Source organism: Theobroma cacao, chromosome 3, assembly GCF_053813885.1.
Source record: "Theobroma cacao isolate CCN51 chromosome 3, ASM5381388v1, whole genome shotgun sequence".
Classification (NCBI taxonomy): Eukaryota; Viridiplantae; Streptophyta; class Magnoliopsida; order Malvales; family Malvaceae; genus Theobroma; species Theobroma cacao.
In genome coordinates, this window is record NC_142641.1 from 19587 (window position 1) to 32071 (window position 12485).

At 30.3% G+C, this 12485-nt stretch overlaps 1 protein-coding gene across 1 annotated transcript; it reads right to left on the minus strand.

The window, feature by feature from the left end:
* On the minus strand, window positions 1-5059 carry LOC18603793 (uncharacterized). The gene is made up of 8 exons (XM_018129895.2): window positions 4876-5059; window positions 4137-4249; window positions 3076-3147; window positions 2916-2951; window positions 1679-1724; window positions 1493-1580; window positions 775-832; window positions 1-393 (listed from the first exon to the last, which is right to left on the minus strand). The coding sequence occupies exons 1-8, from the start codon at window positions 4952-4954 to the stop codon at window positions 343-345; spliced, it is 543 nt and encodes a 180-aa protein (XP_017985384.1). The 5' UTR covers window positions 4955-5059; the 3' UTR covers window positions 1-342.
* Window positions 5060-12485: the final 7426 nt, after the last annotated feature.

A 12485-nucleotide genomic window follows, 5' to 3' on the forward strand; every position in this document is an offset into this window, starting at 1 on the left:
TTTTCAGTTTTCACCAATTACTTCCGTGTTCCATTTCATGGATTACTTTTCAGTCTCCCAAGTTTGTACCACCTTTTTCAGTTCCCAAGTTTGTACTTAAGATCAGTCAGAAACTTGGGAGGGTAGCAAAAAGTCCCATATAAATAGAAAGTAACACCAAAGTTGCTCAAGCCTGCTTCACTATATCATCATTTCTGGCTTTAAGTTATCAAATCACAACCAAAGTATTCTGTTCCCAGTATACAGTGTGGCATGACCAATACAAAGGAGAGGGTAGAAGCAGTTGGCAATTACAGCAGGACGCCCTTGGAGTTTCGCCAAGCCTTGAATTTGCTTCAGCCGTCAGTCCTTAGATGTTATAACAAGCAACCCCAACGCTCCGATTAGAATATACTGCAATGAAAGAACCGAAAGGAAGTCGTTACGAAGAAAAAATACTCTACAAGACTATCATTAATGTCCCCACATATTATGGAACTTCTAACTGCCCGTAATCTTGGAATCGTTGTAAAGTGTTCCAAAACCATAAACAGTGGTTATTAAACTAGGCCACCTTCCACCCTAATTTCTGATACAAATAAACGTGAGATTAAGGTGATTTGAATGAAAGGGGAACTGTTTTTGGTTTTTGATGCAACAGTGATGCAAAGAGCAGAACAGAAAAGGGGGAATCCCCAAAAGTAACCCCGAAAATTATGAATCAAATAATGTTCTTCAGCACGATAGGATATTGGCTTTCTAGTTCAAGCAAACCACATCATATAGAAAACAAACCTTGATAATTGGCTTTTCAGTCATGATTATGGTCACCCAGCCAACATAAGGCAAGAACCTGCAATTAAAGTAAGCAATTAGAAACTTCTTTTTTTCAACAAAATGGTACAACACCCCTTTGCTTGAAACATGTATAGATTATTTAACTGAGCTGTTCAAACCCAAATCTCATGCTTGCAAAGGTCATATCTGTGACTCCTAAAAAACTACATAAAGGTACAATGCCAAAAACATTAAGGATGTGACACATACTAATATCTGAAACTTGGTTCAAGTCTTTCCCAGAGTATAACACATCATTTTCATGGACTGACATCACTGGCTGCTAACATGCTTTCCAATCCAAACACTAAAGAGAAATCAACTCCCACCCCAATTTTTACCTCACCACCAAAAGAAAGCCAGTTCTCTAAGGAGGACAAATTCTCCTCTAGAATCCACATTCCTCACCTAACACTAAGAAATTGACTTTCCAGTATGCAATTTAGAGCGTGGTACTGTACTTAGAAATACTACTGAATCAAATTTCAAAAGAAAGTAACAGTAATTCACACAATATATATGTCCCAAAATGCCCTGTGTCCAGACAAGCATGTGCGTGTGAAATTCTTAGACATGCCATGATATTTGAAGATGACCAAAACGAATAACCAATAATTTTTGTTAAACAACTTTTTTGTACACCAAAAAAAAAAAGGTTGACCGCTAAAGGCTTTACCCCACAGCTCTGCCCATGATATGGTGCCGTTGAAGCCAGAGCTGACCTTGAGCATATAATAGCCTGTCATCCCCATAATTGTTGTCTCCTGAAAATGCTCAGTTAAAGGAAAAACATTAAAATACCAAACAATGCAATTGTGACAATTCCTAACAAATTTTAATTGTTATTCAAAGAAGCTGTCACCTTTGGTGAGGACATCAACTTCTCCAGTATCTTCCCTTTCATGGACCTACAATAACATCAAATATCAAGATTCAACAGATGCCAAAACCATGTTCATTGATAAATCTCAAATTAACACAACAGGGTTCCTCTTGTCTCCTTATATAATTAACAAAAAAAGAAAGATAGCAAAGAAACTTTGTCAGGCATAAAACAGTTTGAAGAAAACTAAAGTCCCAAGAAACAACTAGGTCATAAGAGTCAAGAAAGGTCATTATGTCCAACAGCTAGTTCCAATGTGAAGATCCACAAGGAAGCATTGACCCTAAGTAATGCTTTACTACACAGGTGTGGCAGGCTATAATTGCAAGAAAAATTTCAAACCATGATAATTTTGACAGAACATAATTCTACAAAATAGAAATGTAAATTTAGGAGCAATTGCATGTTAATGATCATAACTGACAAAGTTGGAAAAATCATACAATTCCATGAGGGAAACAAGAAAACAATTAATAAAGCTCACAAAATTTTCAAAAAGATATGAATCCCAGATAAATAAACAAAGAAACAGAGAAAGATACAAAACAAACAAATAACAGTACAACAACAAACACAATGAGTTCAGATTGGCATGAGCTGATGCAATATGATTAATATCATCATCCAAGAAATCATCATTTTTTCAGAGTTGAATTACATTTGCTGCAATTTACACTTGCATAAAGAATATGTGATCTCAAATTATTATTATTTTTCTAACACAGCCCTCCTGACAATTTGGACATTAATTAACAGCTGAAACTAGAAAGCAGATAGAAGTTTGGTTGTCAATGCTTACTTGTTGTCCTGTCCTTTTATGTATTACCAATGAAAAATAGCTTCCTAAGTCATTACCTCAGGCCATATTGTCATCAACAAAAATCAGTCATCCAGCATCTATTACTAATCAATTGGTCAATCATGTACCATTTGCTTGAGCAAATATATGTTCCTCACCCATTGAATCTTACATGGAAAAATATGTTTAATAAACATGCAAGGCAGGGAAAGGGACACCAAATTAGAAAATTAAATCAATTGATTTGGTGCTCCTATTCAATGGAAAGTGAAAATTGTGGTTGCTAAGATGCATGAATACAGAGATGAGATGGTAACAGCAATGCTTCAAAATCGAACATCACTTCTTTTAGTTGTAATACATACATCTTAGTTCAAGATCAAGAAAACATGTGGGAAAGTAAATTCAAATGTTTACCTTAATTACACGATGGACAATTGGAATTTCACGGCCCTGAGAAATTCACAGTTTGAGAAATGAATCAGCAAAAGAGCACGGGGGCAAAAACAAGCCCATCAACAATAAAAAATACAAAACACAAGTGAACCAAATAAAATTAAAAACAAAAGGCACTTACATCAACATTAAAAACAACAATCTCCCCTGCACGGATAGGATCTTTACTCATGTGCAAGAACAAAATATCCCCCTGCATATGATATAATCCTCATTAATTTAGCAACATCTACACACATAATCCAAATGAACAACAATAATCAAACATGTCAAGTAGGTTCATGGAAGTGTCTAACAAAATAACTTTCATTGTGATCTTATTACACATCCAAAGCAAGTCACACATTAAATTAAAACGACATGATTACTGGGCAGATTGCTAAAACTAACTAGCAGACTGCAGTTTCCATCATCCAAGAAATAAGATCGCTTTACTTTGCCCTAATTTTATGTCAGATAAAAGCAGGGAATGGACAGACATTACCATGGGAATGGCAGCATACAAAAAAGCCAAAAGCTCATATTGGTTTCAAGGAAAATAGCTCTAAGTAAACAGAAGCAATGCATGTTTCTACTTAAAGCTTTAAGTTTCATAACATACACAGTTCAGAATATGTTCTAGAAAAAAAATAAGTACAGTTGTAAGATGTAAGATGCCAGAGTCGGCAATCTCTCTATCCTCTGTTTGTAAAGTTAGAAATTCAAAGCCATAAAATTTCATTCTCAAACTTCTATATGTTTCTTTCTTAAATAACTGAGTATAATCTGAACTTCTCCAAATGTGAAGATAGCAACTTTGAAGTGGAACACCAGAGATGCTAATCTAAAGGACATGTTTCCTTCCGAATGAGTGGTCCATAAAGAAAAATATTACGAGTGCAAACTCTCAGTAGCATAACTTCAAAAGTGGCAAGAAGAACAACAGAGCTTTAAAAGAAAAAAAAAAATCCTAGCACATGGAAGAATAGGACATCAATCACAGTTTAAAATTATGTGGCCTGTTTCGAGACAGGGGCAGAAAAGAGGCTTCCTATATATATTCTCAAATATTCTGGAGGACCATTCAGATCGCATTTGCTTGCAGAAGCAAAGTAGTGCACAATGGTGAATGGGATTAGGTTACACTTAAGATGGCAAGACACAACAAAATCATTTAAGCATTCACCTCTTAAGTTGACTTACCCTCTTGAAGCCAGGTTCCATACTTCCAGATAGGACAACGACAACAGGAGATTCACTACCAGTGATGCACATCAACGCCTTCCATATTATGAGGGCTGATGTAACAATCATACCTGAAACAGATAGGCTTTATGTATCATCAAATTTCCACACGTGGAATAAATAATGACAACCTTTCAAATCAAATTTGTTGATTTGAGAATCCCACACATGCCCTAACATCATACTACAACAAGCTTGCAATTTAAAGTTTCCACGAAAGATCAAAGGAACTCAAAAGACATGCATAGATAGGTGATACACTTATACAGAGTTTATTTCAGCTTTGATCAAAATAAACGAATTAAAAGATAGCTATGCTTGTCTCAAAATCTGAACGTATTGTCAATACCTTGATCTCCAGTTCTTAATCTCCACCCAAATTCAAAACATTTGGAATCAAAATGAGTTAAAAGGAAGAAAAAAAGTTTTTTTTTTCTTGTCTTAAGATTGAAAGTCAAGAAGAGTCAACTTCCAGTAAATTAATAGACAACTCCAATGACCCACTAAAGTCCGGATCTATCTGAAAGAAATATCAAACAATGTTTTTCAATTCTTAAAAGGGTAACACAATTTGGCTTGGGTTTCCCAAAAAATTAAAAGTTTGTGTCATTTCAAAATAAACAAAGTTAGACTGAAAAGGAAAGGGATTTGTGCCATTCCCGGCAACATATACTAGAGAAGCCTTATAAAAACTTACCAAGACTGACGGCCTGGGTGAGGAGCTGGCGGATCTGGATTGATTTGATGGAGTCTACGGTGTCTCCGATCCAACCCATTTTCTCTCTTCCCGTTTGTCTGTCCCTCCGCTCGCTTTTCTTCTTACTTCTTTGCAGTTAGATACAAATTAGAAAGCGGAAAGCCCCTACCCCTATAACCCAATTCCACCACTTAACTTACCTAGTTAGCATGTCTTTTTTTTTTTTTTTGGCCTTTCCCTGAAATAGCAAAATAAAAAGAAATAGTAATTTGGAGAAACGCTTTTGTTTTATATATTTTGTAAACACAATATTATTGAACTAAGTTAAGAAAAATTTAAGAATAAAAAAGTTATTAGGATAACTTTATTATCAGCAAAGTACATATAAGATGATAATTTTCAGTTTTTTTTAATAGCGGAGATAATTTTCAGTGATTAGTGTATATTTTACTTCTTAAACATGAAAAATTATTTCTCTAGCTCATTGAATTTCATAGACTTGTTGGTTTAAAAAAAATATTTATGATTAATATATTATAAATAAGAATAGTGTAAAAGAATTTCACTTGTTAAAGTACCATTTATCTTTGATACTTATTTTAAAAACTAATAATTTCTTACATTCATATTCTTTCTTTTATTTTCAGAACTCTAAATCAATAATTTTTACATTAAAAATATCACTTTTTCTTAAGGGTTAAAAATATAAAGTTCTAGTATTTTTATTTCACAGGTACTAATTAAAATATAAAATGTTTTTGTCTTTATTATTGTAATTTTTCACTTTTTTTGTTCGATAATAAATAAACAAATATAGGAGTAGGTTTTTTCTCACTTTTTTTTCTTGTTGAATATTGAGTTGACCTTGGATAATAAAACAAACTAGTAGGACTATGCAAGTTGTACTTGAATCGAATAAACCAACCAAATCAAATAGAGTTCTATTTGAATGGTTTGGACATTCGATTTTTGGTTATTACTCAATTAATGACTTGATCTATTAAATTTATTTAGTTAAATTTCAATCTTAAAAAATCTCAATCAAATCGATCGAATAATCAATTTTATATTATATAAATATAGTATTGATATAATGTTTTAAAAAAATTTTAAATTATTTAAAAAAATTCAAATAAACTTTTATTTTTTATGATCATTCAAGATGGATTACCTTTTAGATTTGTGGAAAGGCAAGGATTTAGGGATTTGATGGCACTTGCATGTCCTAGATTTCATGTACAATCACAATGCACTGTTGTTAGGAATTGTTATAAAATCTTTGTTGAGGAAAAGACCAACCTAAGTTAATTCTTCAAAGCATCTTCTTTTAGAATGTCTTACCACAGACAAATGGACCACGTTATAAAGTGTTAGAAAACATTAGCTTAATGAATAAACGACAAGAATGTCTAAAAAGGGGATGAATTGAACTTTATAAATTTAAAAAACTTGAAACAGAGTGTTATAATCAACTATGAGAAGATTAGACTTGGCAATTCGTGTTAACGTGTCGTAAACGTGTCAGACACGATTAGACACAAAACACGTTAAGGCTAAATACGAACACGACATGTTTAATATTCGTGTCTTAAATTTAAAACATGTCCACGTATACGATTAATACACGTGTAACACGACACGACACGATTAACACGTTTATTAAACGTGTCAACATACAACATGACACGATTAAAAACACATTTAACACGATTAACACATTTAACACGATTAAATAAAAATATTTATAATTAAATATAATTTTATTATTTAAATTTAAAATCTATAATTATAAAAATGATTATAACAAAACAAAAATAATAATAACATCAAATAATCACCAAAAGTTAAAAATTAGAATTGAACATGTATAATTACATTATACCCTTTATAAAATTAAAAAAAAACTTATTAAAATAATTATTTAAAATTATTCATATAAGGTTAAAATAGTTTTTAACTATTAATTTTTAATAGGTTAATAAATGTGTCACGTATACACGTTTAAACATGATAATACGATTAAACACGATAACATGATTAAGTAAACGTGTTTAAACGTGTTTGTCGTGTTTGACACGTTAAGACATGAAAATTTTCGTGTCTTAACGTATTAGACACGATTAGACACGAAACACGTTAAAACTAAACCCAAAACCTATTTAACCCGTGTCTTCTCATGTCGTGTTAACGTGTCGTGTTCAAAATTGCCAAGTCTAGAGAAGACTATAGTTGACTCTGCCCATGATTCTTTTGAAAAACTCTTCTTCGAAGCTTCTTGAACAATTCATAGTCGACTATAATGGTTCAATAGTCGATCCTAGACTAAAAACCCATTTTTCAAAAGAGTACAAGGAAATTTTTTGAAAACATTGATGAGTATGCCAATTTTAAGCAAGTCTACATAATTGAAGATAAACTAAAAATCACTTTTGGAATCTTAAAACATTTTTCAAGTGTTAACCAATGAAAACAAAATACGAAACTATCTCTTAAGATTCTCTTCAACAAGAAATGCACATACTGAGGAGATAAAAAAATTAAATAAAGACAAACAATTTATAAATGTTCAGCTTTCTCAAATGCCAACATTCTCTCTTTTAGCAAGCTAAGGAGTTTTATATTCATTATGGAAAATGGTTTTTAACGAGATCAAGCAAAACCCTCACAATGACTTTTTCTAAGTTCAACCACAACTCTTACTATCGTTTTTTACCAGGCTCAAACACAACCCACAATTATCGTTTCATGAGAGCATGCACAACTCACACTAACTTTTCAATATTAAGTTAAAACCTTTACAAAAGTGTTTATAATGAATAGCAAGAGTACCTTTAAAATGTGAATTTTGCTAACTACAATATAGAGAGAGTAGGTTGAGTACAAAGATGTATATAAAGAATAAGAATAAAGGTATAAAGAATTTGGAGCTCAAGATAGCTTAAAAGTTAAGTGAAGAATGTGTATTGCTTGTTCTAGCTTGGTTTTGCTTCTTTCTTTTCTTTTTCTTCATAGGATTTGATATTAGAGTATTTAATGTTTTTCTCCATTCTTCGAACCTCAAATATGTCTTGGAGAAGTCTTATTTATGCTTAGAAAAACTTTGGAGCTGTTAAAGATGATTCTAATAAGGAACTAGCCATTTATCTTTTGAAGTTTGTGTGTAACGGTCATATGTAGTCGAGTATGAACAACTTTTAGTCGACTATGGCTTTCAAAATCTTGAGTTTAAGCTTCAATAGTCAACTATATAAGTCTTATAGTTGATCCTCTACTCGAGAGCTCTCCATTTTCACTTTCTCCCTTTAATAGTCGGCTATGCCTTCCTCTGTAATTGACTATAGTTGACAATTACGAACTGAAAGACAGAATATGACAATAGCTTAACAAAGAAAACATATCAGGTAATGTAAGGCAAGAAGACACGTTGCTCAAACACAAATTCAACCAGCTAAGTCAAATGCTTTTGACCAACGAAAACAACCACTATTCCATTCTCCCCTCAAAACAGAATATTAAAGCCAAACACTAAACTCACGAGATGGGAATGGGAAAAGAACAAAGTTTAGCATTGTTTATATAGGGAATGGGTTTAGAGCTGGACTCAAAAGTCAAGCTCACAAGATTTTTCGCAGGAAATTTTAGCGGGAAAGCTTGCGTGCAAGAAAGGTGAAAATCAGCAATAAATTTGATAAACAGGGAAGATACTTGCAACTGTGGAAGGGGAGAGGCTCGAGGTGCAAGAGGCACTGGTTGTTTTACCATGGGGAATAGGGGAGAGGCTAGTTATGATCTGATGATGATGGGTCAAATTGAATAAATGAATGAATTTGTTGTACTAGCCTGGGCAAAAACTTTTTCTACTCTTAACCCTATCTAGCAAATACGGTAAGGCTGTCAATCAGCTAGAAAACTCTTACCAGCACGTTTGGTTCGCGGAATAGGCAGGAATAGAATAGAATTGCTATTCTGTGGGAATAGAATAAAGTGGGAATAGAATAGAATAGTTATTACTTTGTTTGGTATTGTGAATGGAATAGAGCAGGAATTGCTATTATGACTTATCACAGTGTTTGGTTGGTAGAAATAAGATTGGAATAAGAAAGGAATAGGTGATAAAAAGACAAAAATACCCTTGACCATATTAACAATTATTTTCATAAAAAAATAAAATTATCCTTATTATCATTTAAATACACATTTATCCCAAAAGATAATTATCCATCATAATTATATTTTTTCCCAATTACTAAAAATAATTATAATTTAATCACATATTTTTATAAATAGATAATTATTTAAAAATATAATTTAATTATATTATATTTTATCTATAATAATCAATTAAATTTGTGTATAGATTTTTTTTTTAGCCAATTCTTCATATATTATGAATCATTTACACTTGTGTTTAAAAAAAATATTGGAGAAGAAATATTAGGAAAAAATGAAAAAACTAGTAGAAATAGAAAATCATGTTTTTTGATATCAATAATTTATTATTAAATTAGTTGTATGATTTTTAATTTTAACAATTTGAATCATTTTTCTCTATTTGTATTTTTCATGTCTTAACCTTTTAATTTACATTTTCATTAAACATCAATAATTTATTATTAAATTATTAAATAATTTATATTAAATTAGTTATATAATTTTTACTTTCATTATTTGAGTATTTTTCTCTATTAGTATTTTTTATTTTTTAATCTTTTTAATTTTTATTTTCATTAAAAATTAATAATTTATTAATTGATATAATTTTTATTTTATTTTATTTTCACTTTTTATTTTTTTTTCTCATCTTTCCTTTTTCTCTTCAAACGTTGGAGAGCTAATTTGGCGTTGGCCCTGGCTATATCTAGCCGTTGAAGCATCGATCTGGCCAATGGAGCCACCACAGCGAAGGACGACAGCGGCTGTGGAGGAGGACGGTTGCAAACTTGCTGAGAGAGAGGAGAAGACGGGTAAGAGAAAGGGGAAGACCCACAGTTGAGATAGTGGCTGAGAGAGAGGAAGAAGATCGATTGAGAGAGGACGAAAGATAGGGGAAGATCGGTTGAGAGAGTAGATGAAGACAGGGGAAGGTCGGCTGAGAGAGGAGATGCTTTTCGGGAGAAGGGCGGCTGAAAGTGCTGAGGAAGACGGAGGAAGGAGAAAGAGAGAGAAAACAAAGTAGGTTTTATACGGGACATAATCGTGATATTATGAATCAATTGAGGGTATTTTAGTCAAATGATATTTCAAACTTATTCCCCGTTCACGAAATAGATAATACCAAGGGAGGAACTGGTATTAGCCATTCCCACCCCAAAGACAAATCTGAGGAATTTCTATTCCTTAGGAATTCCTATTCCTCACCTTGTTTGACAACCAAACAAGGGATGAGGAATGGCAAGGGAATAGAGGGGGAATAGCATAGCTATTCCCCCTACCAAACGTGCTGTAAAGGGATAGACAGCTTAAGAACTGTTCAGTTTTGACCTTGTTTCAAATTGTTTCTTAACTTGAAGAAATAAAAAATCATAGTGGGTGGAGAATCGTAATAAAAAATGAAAGAATTTGAAAGATTTTTTTATGTTTTTAATAGATTTTTAATTTATTTTATTATTTATTACGATTTTTAAAGATTTTTTAAATTTTGTATGACTTTTTACATGATTGTTAGGGTCTTTTCAAAGATATTTAAGGTTATTCTAAGCATTTTTAAAGTTTTTTTTTATAGATTTCTAAAGATTTTTAAGGTATTTTTGGGAATTTTTAAGGAATTTTTTGAATTTTTGAGGTTTTGTAAGTTATTTTTAAAAGATTTTTAAAGTATTTTAAAGCATATTTAAGATTTTTTTTCATTGATTTTTAAGCATTTTTAAGGTCTTTTTAAGGATATTAAACATTTTTTTAGAGATTTTTCAATGAATTTGAGAGATTGTTGATGTTTTTAAGGGATTTTTATTTTTTTTTAATTATTAATTATGATTTTCAATGATTTTTTAGATTTTATATGGTTTTTTAAAAGATTTTTAGGATCTTTTCAAAGATTTTTAACGTCATTCTAAGCAGGTTTTAATTTTTTTTATTGAATTCTAAGTATTTTTAAGATCTTTTCAAGGAATTTTAAGGATTTTCGTGGAATTCTTTTTATATTTGAGGTTTTGTAAGTTATTTTTAAAATATTTTTAAAGTCTTTTAAATTATTTTGAAGCTTTTCTTCATGGATTTTTAAGTATTTTAAGGTCCTTTTCAGGATATTTACGATTTTTTAGAGATTTTTAAAGAATTTGAAGAATTTTTTATGTTTTTAAAGCATTTTTAATTTTTTTAATGATTTTTTACAATTTTAAAAGATTTTTTAGGTTTTGTAGGGTTTTTTAAAATTTTTTTGGTCTTTTTAATTATGTTTAATGTCATTCTAAGCATTTTTAAGGTTTTTTAATGTATTTCTAAGGATTTTTAAGATTTTTTTGAGGATTTTCAAGGAATATTATGGATTTTTAAGGTTTTGTAAGTTATTTTTAAAAGACTTTTAAAGTCTTTTAAAGCATTTAAAAGGTTAATTTATTGAATGTTTAAGCATTTTTAAGGTCCCTTAAGAATATTTAAGGTTTTTTAAAGACTTTTCAAGGAATTTGAAGGATTTTTTATGTTTTTAATGGATTTTTATTTTTTGAATTATTTATTTCAATTTTAAAGGATTTTTTAGGTTTTGTACGGCTTTTTAAATGATTTTTAGGGTCTTTTTAAGAATGTTTAAGGTCTCTTTAAGCATTTTTAGAGTTTTTTTTAATGGATTTCTAAGGATGTTTAAAGTTTTTTGAAGGATTTGCAAGAGTTTTTATGAAATTTTATAGTTTATTGAGGTTTTGTATGTTATTTTTGAAAGATTTTTAAAGTCTTTTAAAGTATTTTTAAAGTTTTTTTATGGAGTTTTAAGCATTTTTAAGATCCTTTTAAGGATATTTAAGGTTTATTAGAAATTTTTCAATGAGTTTGAAGGATTTTTAATTTTTAATTTTTTTAGAATTTTTTACGATTTTTAAGGATTTTTTAGGTTTTGTATAGCTTTTTAAATGATTTTTAAGGTCTTTTTTCGAATGTTTAATGTTAGTTTAAGCATTTTAAAGATTTTTTTTATGAATTTATATGGATTTTTAAGATCTTTTTAAGGATTTTCAAGGGTTTTTTATGTAATTTTATGTTAATTTTAGGTCTTGTAAGTTATTTTTAAAAGACTTTCAAAGTCTTTTAAAACATTTTTAAGGTTTTTTTCATAGATTTTTAAGCATTTTTAAGGTCCTTTTAAGGATATTTAAGGCTTTTTAGAGATTTTTCGAGGAATATGAAATATTTTTTTTTATGTTTTTAAGTGAATTTTAATTTTTGTTAATGATTTTGTTACAATTTTTAAGGATATTTTAGGTTTTGTACGGCTTTTTAAATGATTTTTATTGTCTTTTTAAGGATGTTTAAGGTAATTTTAAGCATTTTAAAGTTTTTTTTATGAATTTCTAAGGATTTTTAAGGTCTTTTGAAAGATTTGCAAGGGTTTTGGTGAAATTTTATGGATTTTTGAAGTTTTGTAAGTTATTTTTAAATGATTTTTATTGTCTTTTGAA